General features: G+C 39.2%; 1 protein-coding gene across 1 annotated transcript; it reads right to left on the bottom strand.

Annotated features, from left to right (window-relative positions):
• Positions 1 to 868: 868 nt before the first annotated feature.
• Positions 869 to 7,583, bottom strand: LOC124827669 (uncharacterized). Its single transcript, XM_088114751.1, is given in 6 exon segments — positions 869 to 1,223; positions 1,315 to 1,364; positions 1,367 to 1,752; positions 2,515 to 2,585; positions 3,352 to 3,845; positions 7,401 to 7,583. Coding segments are annotated over 6 exon segments (1,539 nt in total).
• Between the last annotated feature and the right edge of the window lie 16,046 nt (positions 7,584 to 23,629).

The following is a 23,629-nucleotide window of genomic DNA, read 5'->3' on the forward strand; positions in this document are numbered from 1 at the left end:
CAAAATCATGATAAAAAAACTTGATATTATGAAATATTTAATTTTTAAAGATGAATTTTTATTTTTTAATATTAAATATTTAAAAGAAAATATAATTATATATATTAAATTAAAGTACTAAATAAAATTTCATTATAATAAAATATTTATTAATTTTTATAAATATAATGATGAAATAAAGTTAATAAAATTAAAAGAAATATTTGTAAAAAATTATAAAAAATAATTATAGTAGTTTATAATTATTATAAATATCTCTTTATTTTTTTTTTCAAATTCTAATGAAATCTTTTTTTATACATTAATAAAAATTATAATATATCATTTTAATGAAATTGCATAAAGAATAATAATTAAACTAATAATAATTAAAATGGAGCATAAATCTTTTATTCTTTCAACTTCAATCTAGACGGTCATAAATAAAATTCGGGTTAAATATGTTTTTAGCCCGTAAACTATCAAGCGAATTTGTTTTTAGTCTCTCTTTCAAACTAAGCTACATTTTGATCCTTCTCCTTAAGGAAACCATAATTTTTTGTCCTCCAAAACCAACGACGTTAAAAATCAGCTAAGGTGGCTAATGGTGGTGTGTCACGTCATTTTTTTTTTGACATTAGTCAATCTTTCTCATCTCCTCTCCCTCCCTCTCCCTTTGACTCTACCACAACCACCTCCACGAGTCGCCACCGCCATGATCGCGAGTCGCCACCGCCGTGATCGCGAGTCGCCCCTTCCTTCCCACGGTCATCCCCTGGGAGCCAGATCTTGAAGTCCTTCATCTTCACCACCATGAAACTCAACCCCCTTCCCATTTATAATGGTTGATGAGATCAACCAAGGTTTCCCCTTGTCCACCCTCAAACACTCAAATATTCTGGACGCTCTCTTCCGAGCTAACTAAAAACCAAACCAAATCAGTCTCTAGAATAACCAAAAGGTTGTACAATCATATTGAAAGATTGTACAAAGCGCGCAGAGCATCTTGCTTCACTTGCCATTGGGATTGTGGTACGGTTTTACTAGCCTCTAAACTTTTTAGGGTGCTAACAAGGAATGGTATTGCACCGGAGGAACCAACTATGGGTTTATTTGAATCCAAAGCGCTCAATCCAAGGAAATTCGTAACAATCCCTTCGGCCACTGACGAATTTGAATCACTTGATTCAATTAGTTTTAGCATCTTGTGTACAGTGTCGATTTTCACTACAGTCGCTTTGTTTCTGAAATAATTAAATTAACATTAAAATTCAGATATATGAATATTTGGGTAAACACCACGGTGGATTTTGAATGAAAATGAAAATTACGCACGCATTGTTACTGATTCCGAGATTGAGCAAAGCATAGAGCGAACGAGTTGTGAATGAGCGTCTTCCGAATCGAGCATTTCGACGAGAGGAGGAATTACTCCGAGCACTGCGAGATTCGCTCTCGCTTCGACATCTTCCTTCGCCAGTGACCTCACTCTCTCCGCCGCAATTCTTCGCATCGAGAGGTCTTCTTCGCGCAACTCCTTCACCACTCGCTTCAGCTTCGCCAATGCCTCCTCTTTCCTCTCCGCCTCCGCATCTGTTTTCGTCTCCACCGCGTTCAGCAAATCCGACAACTTCTCCGACCTCTTCTCTGACCTCTCCTCCTTCTCTAGATGGCTAGCCACCAAGCTAAAGTCACCAACGTTTCCTTCGCCACCACCACACTGGCGATAGCGGTAGCGGGAGGTGCCGCCGCAGCTAACGGCATCAAAGATCAAGAGGCAGAGCACACAGAAGTTTGGAAGAAAACACAGAAGAGAAGAACGTGCAGAAGATGCAAGGAAGGAGATGACACGAAGGGAGAAAAGCTGGGAAAAGTTTACTGAGTGTCAGAGAAAAAATGACGTGACACATGTTAGCCACCTGAGCTGGTTTTTAATGCTGTTGGTTTTGAAGGACGAAAAATTATGGTTTCCTTATGGAGAAGGACCGAAATGTAGCTTAGTTTGAAAGAGGGACTAAAAACAAATTCGCTTGATAGTTTAGGGACTAAAAACATATTTAACCCAATAAAATTCACTACAATGACATTAAGTTATTATAATATGATAAATAAAATGTATGTATATAGTTATGGTGATAAAAAGTATATTTATGATAATGAGTTGGAAATAAAATTAATTATAAAAAAAATAATCGTAATGGTATTTTACATTATAAAAATAAACAACCAAATGAAAATATTATAAATAAGTAAAAATGATAAAACGTGTCTTAAAAACTATTTGATAGACAATTTAACGAAAATTAGAAAGAAAAACAAATGCAAAATTAAATGCGATAAGATGAAAAAGTAAAACTTAAGAAAAACTTTTAAGATATAACAAACTAGTCAAACTTTTAATAGATAATGCAAAAAGAATTAGTAAAATAAATGAAACTGTTTGGGTAGGGTTTGGACGTCCCCTGCTAAAACACTCCTGGTTATATTGAAGACTAGGTGGACGTTAAAAATTAGACGGACAAACGCTGTTCGAAGCTCTTCGGGTTGAAGACCAGGCGAACGTTACTCCAAGCGGACGGACGTTGGGAGCTGGAGGAATGTTGAATCTGACAGACGATTCTTATAGCGGACGAGTGTTGAAGACTTGTCGGACGTAGCTCCAAGTGGACGGACATTGGAACCTGAACGAACGTTGAAGCGAACAGACGATTCTTGTAGCGAACGGGTGTTGAAGACTTGTTGGACGTAGCTCGCTCTCCCTCCTTCTCCAAGCCGGATGGGGCCTACCTATTAAAGGTGCTCTGACGCTCAAGTCAGTAAAATGACCGAACGATTATCACAAGTGATGCAAGTAGTGCATAATGTGTAGTGTGTGTAGTCTGGTGTGAAGTCATACCTGAGACCTTTATTTATAGTAATCGTAATGGAATGTAATGGGCTTTTACCTTTCACTAGCCTAATAACAGCCCAATGACACCTTAACCTGCTTTAGGGTGTAAATGAGTTATCACTGTTTATAATCTAACCGTGCGATCGGCCTGGTGGTTGGTCGGCTGACCTGGACGGTCGGCCGGTATGGGTGGTCGGCCTGGATGGTCGGCCTGGTGGTTGGTCAGCCAGGATGGTCGGTCGGCCAGTATGAGTGGTCGACCTAAGAAGGGTCGTTTGGTTCATGGGGTTGGGAGGACCATACGGTACATAAGCCCCTCAAGCCCGAGCATGATTTAAATTATGCGAAGGGGTTTTGTGCATGACCTTCCTGATACGGATGGGATCTCTTGTTTTGCTTTTTTCTTTAAGTCCTCTCTGCTTGTTGAGAGGATGAAAGGCAAAAACGAGTCGTGCCTTCATCGGCCGAGCTGGATAATCTACTGATCCTTACAAGTAACAAGTCGTGAAGATCCATGGTCGCCCACTATCTGTGTGGCCGGTCGGGATATCTTTATTGAAGATCCACAATTGCCGACCTTCGGGGAGGCCGGCCGGAATTCCTTTGAAGAAAAACAGCTATGAGGTCGAATGACCGAACACTTGATGCCAAATTTGGCAAAGTACTTGAGGCCACGGATGGCCGAACGGTCGAGGCCTTTGGCAGCCCAGAGGTTGAGGCCGACGAGGCCGAGAAGGTAAGGCCTTTGGAGGCCAAGTTGAGGCCGAGGAAGTCGAGAAGTTGAGGCCTTTGGAGGCCAAGTTGAGGCCGAAGAAGCCAAACGGTCGAGACCTTTGGAGGCCGAGAGGTTGAGCCTGAAGTAAGGCCGAATGGTCGAGGCCTTTGGAGGCCAAGTTGAGGCCGAGGAGGCTGAACGGTTGAGGCCTTTGGAAACTGAGTTGAGGCCGAAGAAGCCGAGAAGTTGAGGCCGAGGAGGCTAAACGATCAAGGCCTTTAGAGGTCGAGAGGTTGAAGCCGAGGAGGCCGAGAATTTGGAGACCAAGTTGAGGCCGAAGCAAGGCCAGGGGGTGACGCTGGTTCATCTACTAAACGTGTCGTTCCCCAACTTGGGTTTTACTTGGAGCTAGGCGACAATGGTTATGTAATGAACTCGTCATTCACCGCACGACCAAACTAACAGTGCTTCCCTTAGAAACTCTCCGTTCATCCATTTGGGCTTTATTTGGAATCAGGCGGTAGTGGTTCTGTAATGAACTTGTCGTTCACTACCCGACCAAACTGACAGTGGTTCCCTTAGGAACTCACCGTTCATCAATTTGGGCTTTATCTGGAATCGGGCGATAGTGGTTCTGTAATGAACTCGTCGTTCACTGCCCAACCAAATTGACAATGGTTCCCTTAGGAATTCGCCGTTCATCAATTTGGGCTTTATTTGGAATCGGGCGACAGTGGTTCTGTAATGAACTCGTCGTTCACTGCCCGAGGTGTTAAGGTCGAAAGCTTGATGCAAACTTTGGCTTCCATTCCTGAGGCCATGGATGGCTGAGCAGTTGAGGCCGAAGGGCCTACTGGTTGACGTTGAAGGGCCGAATATTTGATGCCAAATTTTGGCTAAGTACCGGAGGCCGAATGGCTGAATGGTAGAGGTCGAACACGTACCTTGGAGGCCGAATAACCGAGTACTGGATGCCAAATTTGGCTAAGTGGTTAAGGCCGAAGGGCCGAGAGCTTGTGGCCGACTGGCCGAGAGTTGAGGCCGGACGGCCGAGACTTGAGGCCTGATTGCCGAGAGTTGAGACCGGATGCTGGATGCCAAATTTGGCTAAGTACTTGAGGCCGAATGGTCGAGAGTTGAGGCCGGATGGCCAGATGCTGGACGCCACATTTGGCTAAGTACCTGTGAAGCCATGGAAGGCCCAACAGTCGACGCTAAGGTATGGCCGAACGTACATCGTTGAATGGTAGGTCAAGTACCTGTGAGGCCATGTTTGAGAAAGTACCTGAGACAAAGTTATGGCCGAACTCTTGAGGGCATGGGAGGCCGAGAAGTTGAGGCCAATTGGTCGAGGCCGGACAATAGAGGCCGAATGTTGGATTCCAAATTTGGCTAAGTGGTTGAGGCCGAAGGGCCGAGAGCTTGAGGCTGATTGGCCGAGACTTGAGCCCGGACGACCGAGACTTGAGGCCTGATGGCCGAGAGTTGAGGTCGGATGGCCGGATGCTGGATGCCAAATTTGGCTAAGTACCTCAGGCCGAATGGCCGAGAGTTGAGGCCGGATGGTCGGATACTAGAGGCCAGATTTGGCTAAGTACCTGAGGCCGAATGGCCCAGAGCTTGAGGCCGGACCACCGAGAGTTGAGGTCGGATGGCCGGGACATGAGGCCGGATGACCGAGAGCTTGAGGTCGGATGGCCGAGAGTTGAGGCCGGACGACCAAGACTTGACGCCTAATGACCGAGATTCTAGGCCGGTTTACTGGGAGCTTGAGGTCGGATGGGCGAGAGCTTGACGCCGAATGGCCGAGACTTTAGGCCAGACAATAGAGGCAGGATGTTGGAGCTCGACCATCCACGCTGAGTGGACGAGGCCGAGCGGACGAGTCCAAAAGGCTAAATTGACGTCCTTTTGAGGCACCACTCACTAGTTCCTTGTGACTACAATGGGGATACTCGCTCGGGCCCCACGGTGGGCGCCAAAATGTTTTGGTAAGGTTTGGAGGTCCCCTGCTAAAATGCTCCTGGTTGTATTGAAGATTGGGTGGACGTTAAAGACCAGACGGACAAACATTGTTCGAAGTGCTTCAGGTTGAAGACCGGGCGGACGTTACTGCAAGCAGACGGACGTTGGGAGCTGGAGGAACGTTGAAGCGGATGGACGATTCTTATAGCGAACGAGTGTTGAAGACTTGTCAGACATAGCTCCAAGTGGACAGACGTTGGGAGTTGGACGAACATTGAAGTGCATGGACGATTCTTGTAGTGGACGGGTGTTGCAGACTTGTCGGACGTAGCTCGCTCTCCCTCCTTCCCTAAGCCGGATAGGGGCGTACCTGTTAAAGGTGCTCCGATGCTCAAGTTAGTAAAATGACCAAACGGTTATCACAAGTGATGTAAGTAGTGCATAATGTGCAGTGTGTGCAGTCTAGTGTGAAGTCATACCTGAGACCTTTATTTATAGTAGTTGTAATGGGATGTAATGGGCTTTTACCTTTCACTGGCCTAATAACGGTCCAATGACACCTTAACCTACATTCGGGTGTTAATGAGTTATCGCTGTTTATAATCTAACCATGCGATCGACCTAGCGGTTGGTCGGCTGGCCTAGTCGGTCGGCCGGTTTGGGTGGTTGGCTTGGTGGTTGGTCAGCCGGGATGGTCAGTCGGCCGATATGAGTGGTCGACCTAAGAAGAGTGGTTCGGTTCACGGGGTCGGGAAGACCATACAGTATGTAGGACCATTCGGTTCATAGGGTCAGAAGGGTCATACGATACATAAATTAAGGATAAAAAACTAAAAAAGATAAGCTTTTTATATTACCTACTAAATGAAAGGTTTACGTAATTGCACACTAAAAATTAAGAATAAAATACTTTGAGAAAAAAAAAAGTAGAAATATTCAAATAATACAAACTATTTGATTCATTATAATTGGTAATACATCTTTCGAACTTAATCCCATAATGATTGAACATAAAACAAGCCAAATAATTAAAAAAAGTAAATGTGTGTAAAGGAAGAAAAAAAATAAAACTAAAAACTAAGAGAATAATATATATATATATATATATATATATATATATATATATATATATATAAAATTTAAACAAAATAAGACGAATATTAGGACGGATATGAGAATAAAAATACGTAGGTATATACATACATATCCTCTCTTGACTCTTGAAAAAAATATATATTTCTCATATTCACGCACTACAAAAAAGAAGGGCATTACCGAAGGCCAAAAGCCCTCGGAAACAGCCCAAAACCGTCGGTAGAATACATTTACAGACGGCTTATCGACGGCCAAAAAGCCCTCGGTAATTCTCTTGTCGCTAACATTTACCGAGGGCCTCTGCCCTTTGGTAATTTACTGAGGGCAAAAGCCCTCGGTAATTACCGAAGGGCGAAAGCCTTCGGTAATCAGCGAACGTGGGTATTTACCGAAGGGCAAAAGCCTTCGATAAGTTCGAGGGAGATGTCAGAGACATTTGTATTTATTATGAAACCAACAACAAACCTGCATAACAATTTTCATACACAAACAGACCTGCATAACAATTTTCAAGCACATACAGACCTGCATAATGTGCATCTCAAAGATGCAATCATTGATCAATAATATCCATAGAACATCCATTAATGCATAGAACATGTATTTATATTAATAACATATAAGAATGTAACATAATGATATTCTAACATCCAAATTATCCAACTGATCTAACATCCAAATGATGTAAACTCCAAATGTGATAATATCCAATTGTTTCTATAACTTGATTATAACAAAATGAATTCAATACTATACATAGTTATCATCAGAATGATCTTCATCATCCTGCTCCGGTATAGATGGTTGGACTGCTGTGGGTTGGACTGATGAGGGTTGGACTGATGAGGGCTGCTGAGGGACAGCGGGGGACGAGGAGGGTTGTGGCTGGGTCGGAGGGATAACTAATTCATCCTGTGAAGTACCAGGCAACACTCTCATGACCAGGGCCTTGAAGTTTGTAAACTCTGCTCTCAAATCAGTGATTTCCTGGTCACGTTGCTGCAGTGCCTGCGTGAGGCGGAGAACGACCTCGTCAGGAGTAGTGGTGGAAGAAGAAGGTTGGTGCTTCAGAGTACCTCCTCTCGATGCTGTATAGTTTGCAGCAAGTTGTCCTGCACCGTACACTCGTCCCTTTTTCTTCCCACCAACGATGTCGATCCAGCACTGTGTCCTACGGATGTCATCTTCTGCATTACTGACATCATCCGGTGTAGGAGCTGACTCATGTTCAGATCTAACCTGTGAAAGTCTCGTAGAAAATTCTTCCTGTTGAAACATTAAAAGCAATGTTAGGGAATGATAGAATAACTTAACTGAAAAATTAGTAATAGTATTAGTAATAGTGTTATTTGCTTACATGAGTCTTCCGAGATCTTTCATCAACGAATTGATTAGTGCCCTTCCTTACATGAGTCTGTGCAAAGACCTCATCAACATGGACCGCCCGTCCCAGAGCTTGTGCCTGTAACATAATTTACAATTATATCAAGTACGTATGAAATAAATACATAACTTATATATGAAAGAAAAAGTTATGTAATGAAATTATACCATACGAATGGCATGCTCATTCATGGTGATCGACCCACCAGTATGCAGGGTGCCACCCCTTTCAGACGCTCTGTTCCTCTGGGCTTTGGCATATTTATTGCAAAACTCTACTGTATTCCAATGAGCAAGTAAAGAGTTCCAAATTTGTTCACCCAGCCAGTAAGGGCGCTGTCTTGCATTGCGGGCATCCCTAAACATCTCTGACAGTCGATGAGATGCTTTCATGTGGAAATTTCTGTGTATCTGACTTTCATGTTCAGGTTTCCACTGCACCTTCATCTGTAACATTGCAGAGAACAAACATTGATTACATAACATAGTAAAATAAGAGGGACAATTACTTAAATAGATTGTTCACCTGAAAGCGCTCCCAGAATGGCTTTTTGTCGTCATCAGGAATTGCTCCCCAAGTAGGCCATGGACTTAGAAACTGTTGCTTAATTGAATGTGTGATGGCCTAGGAAGCAACCCTAGATGGAATAAACCTGCAGGATAAAAGTCATTTGAATGACAATAGGGTTTAAACATCAAATTATATCAAGAGATTAAAATCTTACCCTTTACCATACGGCTCAATCCATGGTCGATCATGGAGGGGCGGGTCAAGACCTTCACCATCACCACTTGAATCTTGATCAGCAGATGGTGTGACAGTGTCAGAAGGAGGTATAACAGATGAGGAAGGTATAGAAGTAAGGTCAGGGACAGGAGTGGGGGTTATAACCACAGGGGGAGAAGTGGGGGTTATAAGTACAAGAGGAGCAAGAGGGTCTGTTCCAGGGGTAGTAGAAGGCTGTACTGTAGGGGTAGGAGTAGGGTCTACTGCAGGTGTAGGAGGCTGTACTGTAGGGGTAGGAGGAGGCCCCACAGACGATGTACTGGCGGCAGCAGTGGTAGGTAGTCTAGCAGGCACCCTAAGTACATACTTTGGTGCCTGCCGTTGCCTCTTTCTAGGCCTTGCTACCCCCTTTCCTTTGTCAGGACGTTCTGAACCTTGTCCTGTCATTACTGCATTGAAATGGTTACAAATAAAGCGAAAAACTAGAAATGATTAACGAAGGATCAATGGTTTTTAAAGTAAATGTATAAATAATTGCATACAACTTTTAAGATGGTATTTATGATAACTCTATTGAAATGACAGTTCAATTTGCTATAATGGATGTCCAACATTCAATCGTCGTCATCATGATCTTCATCTTCATCTTCTTCTTCATCATCGTCTTTATCATCATCATCTTCGTCTTCTTCTTCGTCGTCGTCATCATCATCATCTTCTTGTTCGTCTTCTTCTTCTTCTTCTTCTTCCTCTTCTTCTTGTTCTTCATCACCTTGTATTGTTGCTTGTAATTCATCTCCATCACCATCAGGGTCAACCAATGCGGTTATATGTTCAACTTCAATAACTTCTTGTGGTTGTGACATTTGGTCAAGTTGGTAGGCAACATCTTCCTCAACCTCATTTGAGTCAATGCGACCTCTAGGCTTGGTTTGTATTGCTACGACCCAACCACGCTTGTCAATATTGCGAAATGGTGGATATGGCACATAATAAACCTGTCTGACATTAGTTGGTAGAATGAAAGGATCAAACGGTCGATATCTTAATCTCTGGTTGAGTTCAACAATATTAAAGCGTGGATCGACTCTAGTACCAGCTCTAGAAGGATCAAACCATTCACAATAAAAAAGTACTACTATGTTTGGAGAAGTAGTGCTGTTGTACTCTAACTCATATATTTTATGAATGATGCCATAGAAATCATCATAACAACCCTCTGTTAGGCCCTTCACATACACACCACAATTTGATGTTTTCTTTCCTTTAGACCATTCATGTGTATGGAATTTGTAACCATTGGTGAAGTAAGTGTGCCATTCTTTGACACATCTCATTGGCCAATTCGACAGATGTCTTAACTCTTGAACCGTGGGAGTTCATGCCTGATTAAAAACCTACAAAGGTACTAACAAAATTATAAAAGCAAGAGTCAAATTAACCTTGCTCTAAATGTAGGAAAAAGTACGGACCTGATTTCTAAACCAATGGGGAAACTCTGAGTGTATTCTAGCAGAAGTATTTCCTTCTACGACTTGTTTAGCCACAACAAATGAGCTGGTACAAATGAAATTCATTTATAATAATTGAACCGTTTGAAAGATAAGAGATGGATAATGACATACTCAAGGTACGGCTTTACTTCACTGCAATTGATTAAGACATGGACATGAGTAGAATTGAACAAAAATACGTTGTCTCTCTGCGCAAGTAAGCTGTACAAATTGAGGCTTCTACTCTAGCTTTATTTTTAACTAAACGTTTGAATTCTCCCATAAACCTTTCAAATGGATACATCCACCTGTATTGCACAGGTCCCCCAAGCCAAGCTTCATATGCAAGATGAATTGGAATATGCTCCATTGAATCAAAGAATGCAGGAGGGAATATTCTTCTAATTTGCAGAGAATAATTGGGATATTTTCATCCATCTTTTTAAGGGAATTCTCCTTTAGTGTCGTGCAACACAAATCTTTAAGGAAGTTACTGATCTCTATCACTGGATTTAACACGTGCATTGGCAAACAACTGAACGCAAGAGGGATTAGTGATCCAGTCAACTTCGGCGGGGGCATATCCGTTTCAACTTGCCCTTTGCGAAATGCCTTTTTGTTTCTTCTAAAGGGGTGATCAATGGGCAAGAACCGTCGATGACAGTCAAACCAACTACTTTTCTGACCATAAGTCAATTGGAATGACTTTATATGTTCCATGCAATGTGGACAAGCTAATCGACCATGCGTGCTCCAACCAGATAACATGTCGTATGTTGGGAAGTCATTAATAGTCCACATCAAGGTTGCCCTCATAAGGAAATTTTGCTTCCTTGAAACGTCATACGTCCAAACACCATTCCATATCTTCTTCAAATCATCAATCAAAGGCTCCAAATAAACATCAATCAATGATTTGGGATTAGATGGACCTGGTATTATACACGATAAAAACATGTAAGGCTTTGTCATACACATCTCAGGTGGTAGATTGTATGGGGTAACTATCACGGGCCAGCATGAATATGGTGATGCAGACGCCTGAATGTACGGGGTAAACCCATCAGAGCATAGACCAAGTCTAACGTTGCGTGGTTCACTAGCAAAGGATGGATGTTTACGATTGAAGTGCTTCCAAGCTTCAGCATCAGAAGGATGACGCAAAAATCCCGGAGTTTTGTTACCATCATGCCATGTCATGTGTTCTGATGTTTGCATTGAAGTAAACAATCTTTGTAATCTTGGAATTATAGGCAAGTAGAACATGGACTTTAATGGAATTGGTTTTTTTTGCCTCCGTCCAACATGCATTGTATGATATCGAGGTGAGCCACAAAACTTGCATTTAACCAACAATGCATAATTTTTGCCACTGTCATTGTCATAGAATAACATACATCCATTAACACAACAATCAATCTTCTTGACATCCAATCCCAACTTTGAAACACATTTTTTGGCTTGGTAATAATTCTTCGGCATGAAATTGTTTGGTGGTGTCAAATCTAACATCAATTTTGTATAGAAGTCCACTGCTTGAATGGGAACGTTCCAATTAGATTTGTCAGCCATGAGTCTAATGCACACTGACAATTTTGACTCAGATGAACCTTCAAATACAGGTAGATTTGCCTCTGTCAGTAAATTGTAAAACCTCTGCGTCGTTTCATTTGGAGGCTCTTCATCATGACTATCGTCTGCTTCTTCAGCATGGTGACGAAGAGCATTGTCGACCATCTCTTGCATATAGGCAAATTGATCTATCTTAGATGTATGTACAATAGTATTCGAACCTGATGCAAGCCGTTTTTACAGCTGCAGTGGAGGTGGAAGGAATTTCTTCACCATGAAATGTCCAAACCGTGTAATTAGGCATGAACCCTTTTTGGTATAGGTGAAGTTTGACGACTTCATCTTTCAAAATCCTTGTACATTCGCACTTGATGCATGGACATTGAATCCCTCCATCAAGGGCATAATATTGATATCGTCGGGCCGTCTCCACGAACTCCTTCAACTCCGATGACAAAAGATTCCTTCAAACCTCTCCTTCCACTATAACAACGGTCGTACATCCATCCACGATGGTTGGGAAAATGGGCCATGTTCTGTGACAAGCCAAACAAAAAAAACTTAGCCAAAACAGCAACACTCCATGTGACATAAGTAATAAACCTAGTACTACTCAAGTCGAACATGGAAGGCAATTTGAACACTATTGTCATAGGCATTCAATAAGGGCATGCAAAGAGAAGTCCTCAGTATTGAAATGCCTTAGACATACTAAGGAGCTGTGTATTAAAGTTGGAGGAGACAACTTATAACTACTGAAGTTCTCTTGTCTAGAGTACCTCCAAATATTTTGTAGGTTCTAAGTGTTTAGTGTATTTTTACCCATCTCATTGCTTTGAGAATGTGTGTAGTACCATAGGTTTTTAAATGACAACTTAACTTAATGAAGTTATAGCCTAACAAATGAAAGACAATGTAAATGAACATACCATATAGACATCAACATAATTTAGGTAATAAAATATCTATAAAAGAATGGATATATACTATAATTTGTGGTTTATGGAATTCTTTGCTTTTGAATAGTTTACTAGGTCCATTTCACTACTCTACACATGTTAGGATGTTCACATTAGTTAAAATAAGGTTACATTAGGTCTAATTTTAGGTTTAAGTAACCAAATTTAGTGGATTTTTGTTGTTTTTGTAGTGTGAGTTTCTAATTAGCTACGTTTTACCATTCTTTGTTAGGACAACTTCTTATAAGTTTCTTAGGCTAGTTTAGTGCAGTTTGCAAATTCTAACCATTGTAGTGCATTTTTAGTAGTTATTTTGAAGAACAAAAAGTTGTATTGGGTGTCTATTTTCGTGCATCTGGATTTTGTGCTATTTGGCAGTTTAAAGAAGTCCTAATTGCTGTTTTAAACTTGTTACAACATTCAAATTGAAGCCAGATTCATCTATGTGCAATTTGCATATTCAAACCTCATTTTTTAGTGAAATTGGGAACTAAAAGGGTGAATCTGCTATACAGTTTCGTTTTCAACCCAATTAGAGTTCAAACAAGTTTAAATTGATGAATTGAAGTTGTTGAAAGTATTATCAAAGAGTCAGAATCACTTATGCACGAATTCACTTTTAGAACCACCAATCTTGGATCAATTTTTTGGTGTAGAGTTCAAAAAATTTAAGTGCTGTTTTGATGAAGTTGGTGTAAAATTCCATTTTGCTTGGACCAAAACATGTTTCAGTATTTCTTGCTTTCTTCTTCTGTTGAAGAACCTTTCTTAGAATCCATTTGAGTGCCAACTTGTATTGTACACCTATTTCTATTAGTTTTAAGCTTGTTGGCATGTTAAAATTGACCAATTAAAGTCAGATTTTGGTGTTGTCCTTGTACATTTCTGGTCCAGTTTTTGATTTGCTTTGGTGCTAATTTATGTGTGAAATAGTGGTGTTCTAAACACTTTGAGGTGCAGTCCAGTTTTTTCACATTTTCCAACTAAGGTGGCATCTTAGGAAGTGAAGAAGGACTAGAATTTGTCAATTCAAACGGGTTGTCCAACAAGGAAAAATGATATCATTGGCAACTTTGATAGCCAAATTTTGAGTTCTAAATTGTTTTTGTAGTTAGGTTTGTTCATTAAATTTCATTCCATTAATTTAATAATCTAGAATTGAATTTGGGCAAACAAAATAATCAAACAATAGCTGGAAAGGGATTCAAAGGCCTTTCTTCACATGTTTGGGGTGAATGATAAATCCAAGATAGTGCTAGTTGAAGACCCTATTAGTCAAGAGAAGAGGTTTTTAGAGAGAAGGAAGAATGGTAAGATGGAGAAAGCTGCAAAATCAATCTCAGAAATCAGCTTGGAAGTAGATAGGCTTGCAGGGAAAAAATAGTGTTGTGGTTGCTAATGATCAGTGATTGGATTTGGTTAGGAATCAACATTTGAGTGAATTATGAACAAAGGTGGAAGATTTGCACAAACAGATGTGCTTAATCTGATTGAGTTATTGCTGAATCAATTGCTTACACTAGATGGTATAATGGTTGAAGGGGATGTGAAATTAAAGAGGAAAATTCAAGTCATGCCAAATACTAAGATGCATTTTACTGAATTTTGTTTATCACTGTATCTCAAATTACATTTGTTTAAGCACTTGTAGTTCTAATGTTGGTGAAAAATTAATTTTGAGGTTAAAAAGAGTTCAAAACTATGTTGAAACTCTGGATTAGCTGAAGATTAAGAATTCCTTGCTTGGTAGCAATGGACATCATGCACCATTGAGAATGTGTGTAGTACCATAAATAGTTTAAGGTACTTTTATCCTTCTAGTGAATTGAAAGGGGCTGTCAATTTTTCAGTTCTAGGTTCTTTTCGTAGCTTGAGTTTCTAATTGGCTGGGTTCTAGGTTCTAACTCTAAAAGCTCTTACATATTTGACAATCAAATTCAAACAATTCAAAACAAATTTTGACAAAACTCAATGTATACAGTATCATAAACTCCATTCAACATAACTGGACATTCACAACATTTTATAACAACATAAAATTCATGAAACAAGAATGAAAATAACATATCACATATAATCATGCAATTTCAGTTTAGGTGATCATACCTTCGCCTTTGTTATCCTTTCTTGATCAAGTCTTCTTTGTAGACTCTCTTCCTCCCCTTCTGGCCACAATTCCTTTAAAAACTCACCTAAGACATCAAATACAAGTGTATTTAAGGTTATTCATTAGATTTTGTTCCATTAATTTAATAAGCATAGCAACAGTTTAAGCATTAGCTAATAATATCCAAAAAGGAATAACAATAACCAACTAAAACATCACCAAACAAATTTAGCATACTGCACCAGAATTCAACAGACCAAATTCTTTGAGTTTTGACAACTTTTGGCCAAAGAAATTAATCAAACAGTAGCTTCAACAAAAATTATGCACTAGAGAAAGTCCCTAGTTGGGTGGTTTGATACTAAAACACGTATGGAAGAGATTTAAACACACACCTCAATGTTCAACCAACTTTGTTTGATGATTTTATTTGTGTTTAAACTCTAAAATGAGTTATAAACAGCTTGCAGCTCAAAATCACTACTCTGCTTCCAATTTAACTCAAAAATTGATGGTTTAGAAAGAAAATCTTCATATAAACCAAACTATGAACCAATGAGGTGCATAAGAATTTACTTTTAATTCTTTCTTCCTTTTTTAAACTTTTCCAAAGTGTGAACAAAGTTCAAATGGGAAGATTGAAGAGTGCTACTAACAGGTCAGAAGTATCAAGACAGTGAGGTGTTAGGTTAACTTCAACAACACTTTTAAACCATTCAATCAATATCAAACTTCATTTCTAATAAACACTTTTAAATAATTAAAAATAACATAAGCTCTACAACCATACAATTCAAATAATTCATGAAGATTAAAAATCGGAATCAATTATCAGTTACCCAAAGAATGTGTTGAAACAGATTTCTTTGGTGTAGAGAGAGTAACTCAAGCTCTTCTTCCTCTGCTCCAAGTCTCCACTTCACTAAGGATTGTCACATTCTTTCTTTGAGAATGAAGAAACCATCAATTAATCTCTGCCAAAGCAATGAAACCAGACAAGTTGTTATCACTTCTCTTCCTCTGGTTGCATAGATTTTTACCTATGAATACATATGTCTAGTTTCACTAAATCCAAATAAGAAAACAAAGTCCTTGAGTGTGTGATAACAGTTGAAAAACTGTTATTTTCATGCTTAAAATTGACACAAAAAGCAACCTTTACTCTTAGAAACTAGCTTGAAATCATGCTTTTCTTCATATTTTCAGAAATAAGAGAGTTGGACAGGTTTATGCTTGATTTCAGTGTTTTTGTGCAGGTTTTAAGGTGAATTTGGTGAAAGAAGTGAAGAAGGAGAGAGATGGAATCAGAAAAGACATCAAAAAGTGCAAAAGGAGAAGCCGAAGTCACCGCTCAGTGGCAGTTTACCACTGAGCGGCAATCAGGAGCTTACGGGAGGTCCGCTGAGGGGCAAAATGGCCGCTGAGGGGAAGAAACGACTCACGCACTTACCGCTGAGCGGTACTTTACCGTTGAGCGGCACTTTTATGGGCTTGGACCTAATTTTCTGTAATTTACGAATAATATATAAGCTTTAGGGTTTCCTAGGGTTAGGTATCTTTGGCTGGAACGAAGAAAACATTCTCTCTTCCACCCCTTTGAAGGAGGATCTTGGATGTTGAGGCTTCCTCTTCACCTTTTTAGGGTTTTATCTTTCATTCTTTCATTGTTATTCACCTAGGTTCACCATGAATATGGTGAACTAAACTCTGTATGTTTGTTGGGGAATCAATGTAATATTTTGAAGCTCTCATATATGGAATTTGTTTTTACATCTTTTATTTAAGATCTATGCTTTCTTTCATCATTAGTTAGGGTTTTTCCTCTTTGCTTAATGCTTGCATTGTTTAACTCATTCGATGCATGATTATTGGTTTTGTAGATACGGGCGCGTACGGGGAAGTCTAGATCCGGGGAATTTCTCCCAATATCATATTGGTTGTCGTTAAGCTCCTGCACTTATGAACTAATCATTAGGAATGCTAGGAATTGTATGAACTCGTGATTAGGGAGAAGCCTTCTTGAAAGGTACTTTAGAGAGTGGCATTAACAATGATGATTTGAATGTTGAATTCCTAAAATATATGAGAGTGGATAAGATGAAATTGAACCCCAACAACATATTCATACATATATTTCATTGAAAGTGTTTATCTTTTGCTTTTGCCATTGATCAAAACTTCATGCATACATATTTAATTTTCGTCTTTTGCATATAAAAGCTAAATATTTCATCTTTAAGTCTTAGCTAATCAATAAACCACACAACTAAACTAGGCCGTGAGTCCTTTGGGAAGAACGATACTTGGTCTTACCAAGTTTATTACTTGAACGATTCGGTCATACTTGCCGATTGGAAAACAAGTTTATGACATCATATTTTGGTGTTCATAAAATTGTCCATCAAGTTTTTGGCGCCGTTGCCGGGGATTCGTGGTTTAACTGGTTAATTTGTGTGATTATTGATTATCTTTGACTTTAATTTTGAATTTCTGTTTTTATTTTCTGTTTTTTTTATTTTTTCGATTTTTTATTTTATTTTATTTTATTTTCTGTTTTCTGTTTTTATCTTCTCCTATATCTCTTTGTGCTAACCAAATATTCTAGGGTTTTGTGTTCTTGTGTATGCAGGAGGCAATTCGAACTAGGAGCAAGAAAACAAAAGAACCTCTTCTTGAAGGTCTAGACGAGAGTAGAAGGAGGAGAAGAATCCGAACATCTAGAGAACTTTTCCCTCCTCCGGAAACTCTGTTGCAACCATCACCACAAGGTTCTGTTCATAGCACAGAAAATATGGAGAACAATAATATCAGAAGAACTCTTGCTGACTACACCAATATAGCTGGACCTCAGCACTTTAACAGTATAGCTAGACCTAGAGTCAATGCAGCTAACATGGAGGTCAAACCAGCACTAATCCAACTGGTAAAAAGCAACCAATTCAATAGGTTATCTCATGAAAGCCCATATGAGCACCTCACTACCTTCAATGAGATTTGCAACACAGTCAAAATTAATGGGGTGCCAGATGAAGCAATCAAACTTAGTTTGTTTCCTTTCTCATTGGGAGGCAATGCTAAACTTTGGTTAAATTCTTTTCCAGAAGGAAGTTTCACATATTGGGAAGCAGTGGTGACCAAGTTTTTAAACAAGTACTTTCCACAATCTAAGAGGATAAAAGGCAAGCAAGAGATATCTTCATTTAAGCAGGGCATGGAAGAATCACTGGGGCATGCATGGGATAGATATAAAAGCCTGTTACAAAAAACGCCCATGCATGGTTTCAAAGAAGAAGAAGTAGTCCTAACTTTCCTTGGAGGTCTTGGTTCACAAACTAAGATGATGCTTCATGCCTCAGCAGGAGGAAACATTAAATGGAAAACTCCAGAGGAAGCAACTGAAATTATTGAAAATATGGCTATTAGTGACAACGAATTCAACATTGAAAGAGGATATCATAGTCAGAAGGAGTTGTTACAGTCAAATGATGCTTTGCTTATTCAAAATAGAATTATATCTCAACAGCTTGAAGAGGTAATTATGAAGCTTTCTCAAATAACACAGGAAATACAACAGGTTTCAATGGTTCAAGTGCAACAACAAAAATGGCAAATGCAATCTACTCCAATTGAGAAAACAACAAAACTTGAAGAGACTTTCCAAAGATTCTTGAAGACAAATGCGTCTTATTGTCAGAATGTAGATGCTGCATTTAAAAATATGGAGGTTTATGTTAAGAGAATAATTGACAAGATGAAACATGATAATCTCAGAAAGGAGTGTAAAACTGTTGTGACCAGAAGTGGTAGAGTGTTAGAAGAGAGAAAACAAGAAAGAAAAGAGAAAGAAAATGAGAGTGAGAGTGAAAAAGAAACATGTGAGTGGAAAGAAAGAGTTGAGAAAGAGAAAAAGAAAAAAGAAGAAGAGAGAGAGGAGAGACAAAAGGAAAAAGAGTATGAAAAGCCACTTCCTTATCCAAAGAGTTATTCAAGGAAGGAGAAAGAAAAGCAGTTGGAAAGATTCATGGAGTTGTTTAAGAAGCTTGAGATCATGATGGACAAATTTATGAACACCAAATTATGATGTCACAAACTTGTTTTCAATCGGCAAGTATGACCGAATCGTTCAAGTAATAAACTTGGTTAGACCAAGTATCGTTCTTCCCAAAGGACTCACGGCCTAGTTTAGTTATGTGGTTTCTTGATTAACTTACAAACGAAATATTTGGAGTTTAATATGCAAGACAGAAAATAAACATGTATGCATGAATTTTGATCAATGGCAAAAAGCAAAAGATAAACACTTTCAATGAAATATAGATATGAATATGTTGTTGGGGGTCAATTTCATCTTATCCACTCTCATATATTTTTAGGAATTCAACAGTCAAATCATCATTGTTAATGCCACTCTCTAATGTACCTTTCCAGAAGGCTTCTCCCTAATCACGAGTTCATACAATTCCTAGCATTCCTAATGATCAGTTCATAAGTGCAGGAGCTTAACGACAACCAATATAAAATTGGGAGAAATTCCCCGGATCTAGACTTCCCCGTACGTGCCCGTATCGACAAAACCAATAATCATGCACCGAATGAGTTAAACAATGCAAGCATTAAGCAAAGAGGAAAAACCCTAACTAATGATGAAAGAAAGCATAAGTCTTAATTAAAAGATGTAAAAACAGATTCCATATATGAGAGTTTCACAAGATTACATTGATTCCCCAACAAACATACAAGGTTTAGTTCACCATATTCATGGTGAACCTAGATGAATAATAATGAAAGAATGAAAGAGATAGAAAAACCCGAGAAAGAGAAGAGGAGAGCCGTCACCATCTCCCAATCTACCCCCAAGGGGTGAAAAATGTGTTTCTACTTCCTCCCAGCCAAAGATACAAACCCTAGGACGTGCAAGTCCTTAAATAGGGCATAAAAATAACATAAAACAAGTCCAAGCCCATAAAAACAAAAGAAAACCGGTCCAAGCCCACTTAGAATGGCGCTCAGCGGTATTTTACCGCTGAGCGGTACTAGCGCATGAACCATTTTGCCCCCCAGCTGCTGTTTTGCCCCTCAGCGGTGATTTTGGCACCCGAAAAGTGCCGCTCAGCGGTATTTTTCCGCTCAGCGCCACTCGGTCAGGCTTTTTCTGCGTTCTGGTTGGTTTTTCAGCATTCTGGTTGACTGGTTGACTTTTCTGGTTGACTGGTTGACTTTTCTGGTTGACTGGTTGACTTTTCTGGTTTCTGGTTGACTTTTCAGCACTCCAATCATTCGGTATTTCAATTCTTCTTTCAAATCATTCAATTAGCCTACAAAATCAAGGGAATCTTGCAAAAAAGCATTAAATTCACTTTCAACTCTCTTATTCTCAAAACTAAAGCAAAAATATGAGTTCAAGCTAGTTTTTAAGGCTTAAAGGTTGCTTTTGGTATCAAATTTAAGCATAAAAATAACGGTTTTTCAACCGTTATCACAACCCCAAACTTAAAACTTTGCTTGTCCTCAAGCAAACAAGATGTAACTCAATCTTCCTTCAATCCATATAATGGTTCACCACATTCAAAAATCCTTCTTTCAAGACAAGTAAATACTCAATTTAGCTCATCATCAAGACTTCAATCAAGATGTGCACATGCTTTTAGTGATCACTCAAACACATACTATTCAACAAATGCTATTTTCATGAATGATCAATTAACTAAGCAAAGATGTTCTTATGTGTTCATGGAATCTATCCTCACTAGATAAAGTGTTTCACTCAAACACACAAGTGTATAGGAGATATTCACTCATTCACTCTACTATTACAATGTCACATGAATCAACTTTGCCTTTCATTTAACCACAATCAAAAACACTTACCAGCAAGCATCATCACAAGGACTTTTCTATGGCTTATAACGTGGCTGGGCTAACAAGAAAATTGGTTTTTCTAGATCACAAAACCCTTGAGTTAAGAGAAACATATAAACACAATGATTCTTATTTTTCCCAACTTGCCTTTGCATTGAGCTTTGCCTTTCTTTTCTTTCTCTTTTTCTTTTCACATTCTTATTTCTTAGCTTTTAGCTCAATGCTTTTCCTTTTTCATGCTTTCTCAACAACCCCAAACTTGAACATTTATCAATACCACATAAGATTTTCTACTTAACTCAAGGTAAAGCTTTTCAACAAGGTTTTTCAATTTATGTTCAAGGCTAAGGGTTCAAAGGATAGAACACATAGTGTTCTCTTTTAGTGGGCTCAATTTATGAATTTAGCTAATAGAAGGGTTATCAACAAATGGCCTTGATCATATGATGCAAACAAGCAAGTAATTCAATCATAGAAAACCTGGGCAAAGTCATTCATGCTTTCACAGTAATAGTATTCAACAATAACAACTCTGGAGCTCAAAACCTCACATATAAGCTCATTCACATTCCACATATAACATCCTGCTTAGAATCATAATCACAATCATAACATCTTGCATTTGTTCACAATGCTTGTGAACCACCTGTATAAGCATATAATGTGCACATTCTCAACATCAATCAATATCAAAGCATCATCAGGCATTACTTATCAAACAATAATCAAAAGCAAACCATCATAACAGACAAAGTTTCCAATTGAGTACATCAAATCCTATTCTAAAAACAAAAGTGACTGATAAAACAAATCCTACTCTAGTGCTTTGAAAAACTCAGACCCATCAATGATGCTCTCTCCCAACCCCAAACTTAGATGGAAAACTAGTGAGAAAGTGAGTGGAAGGGACATTTTCTAAAGAGGAATGAAAGGAAAAATGTAGAGAACTTTTGGAAAAATGTTTAGGAGTGTGTGTGCAGAGAAGAATCTAAAAATAGAGGCCAAAGCGTGACTTAGGGTATAAAATACCCTAATGGGCTCAGGTTCCGCTAAGGGGCAACCTAAGCCCCTTTTTCGATACCACTGCTCAGCGGCAATTTGCCGCTTAGCGGCACTTTCGTGTTGTGCTTTTCTTCTTCCTAGCTTACCCTAGGTGCCTTCTACTCATGCCCCTCACTTGCTCCCTGCAATTAATTTCTCAAATCACTCAAACATTCAAACCCTATCATGCAACTAAAGCAGAATCAAAACAAACAATACAGATAAAATCAATCAACTGGGTTGCCTCCCAGGTAGCGCTTGTTTAACGTCACGAGCCTGACCCAAAATCCTCCAGCACCCTTCAGTAGATGCAAATCTTTCTTACCAACACCCATCAGTAGGTGTATACAAACATAGTATCCTTCAGTAGATACTCTTCCGCCTAACATCCATCAGTAGATGTAAACCCTGTAACAAACTTATAACAAAAACAAAAATACCCAAAAGTTCAAAATTACATCACCAAACCAAAAATTAAAAGTTCTTAAATCACTGGGTTGCCTCCCAGCAAGCGCTCTTTTAACGTCACTAGCTTGACCCAATAAAGCTCATGTTCCATCTTCTTTTTCTTCTTTCTACTGAACTTCTTCAGAAATTTGATCAAACCAGGAACCTGTTGTAGTGTCTCAATCATAGGAACTTTAATCTCCAATTTCTTGAAGATTTCCATGAACCACTTAAATTTCTTTTCCTTCCTATGATACTTCTTTGGATGAGGAAGAGGTTTTTCATATGATTCTTTCTTTTTTTCTCTCGTCCTCTTTTTCTTTTCTCTCACTTTCTTTTTTTCTTTTCTTTTTCTACTCACTTTCTCAATCTTCACACAAATTTTCTCTTCTTTCTCTTCTCTCTCTTTTCTCTCTTTTCTCTCTTCTCTCTCTTCTTTTTCCAACTCAACTTTTTCAACATTTACACTCACTAGCATTTCACACTCTTCCCCGGGGTTAACCTCAGTATTAGCCCCATAATTCTTGTCAGGCCTTTCTTCCAACTGCTTAGTAATCTGACCCATTTGAATCTCCAAGTTCTTGATAGCAGCTTCAGTGCTCTTTTGAGAAGATTCAGTTTTCTGTATGAATTGCTGAAGAGTTTCTTCCAACCTTGCTGATCTTTCATTAAGTGTAGACATTTGTTGCCATAAGGTTGGTTGTTGCTGTTGTTGCTTGTGAAATGGCCCTGTTTGTCCAGCTTGCCTACTTTGTCCTTGACCAATACTTGGGTGTGGTTTCCACCCTTGATTGAAGTTCCCTTGACAGTATGGAAATTGATTAGCCATGAAGTTAACATCCTCTAAAGCTTCCACTAGAAAGGCGCATTGACCATTTATATGGTCACCACCACATAATTCACACATCTGTGGTTGAACCTGTGCAACAGTCTTTAACTCTTTTGGCAGTTGTGCAAGTATCTTTGTGAGATTCTCCAATTGTTGAGTTAGTATCTTGTTCTGTGCAAGCAAGGCATCATTGGTTTGTAACTGTAGAACTCCTTTCTGTTGCATAGGAGCTCCTCTTTCACTGTTGAGCTCATTATCACTAGTAGCCATATTTTCAATAATTTCTGTTGCTTCCTTTGGAGTTTTCCATTTAATGTTTCCTCCTGCTGAGGCATCAAGCATCATCTTGGTTTGTGAACCAAGACCTCCAAGGAAGGTAAGGACTACTTCCACTTCATCAAATCCATGCGTGGGTGTTTTTCGTAGCAAGCTTTTGTATCTATCCCATGCATGACCCAGTGATTCTTCCATGCCCTGCCTGAATGAAGAAATATCTTGCTTTCCTTTGTTGACCTTGAAGAATTGAGTGCCCATATAGTTAAATTCTTGTCCGAATTGCATCCTGCAA

The sequence above is a fragment of the Vigna umbellata genome, chromosome 5, assembly GCF_029865625.1.
Source record: "Vigna umbellata cultivar VRB3 chromosome 5, Vumbellata_1.0, whole genome shotgun sequence".
NCBI lineage: Eukaryota > Viridiplantae > Streptophyta > Magnoliopsida > Fabales > Fabaceae > Vigna > Vigna umbellata.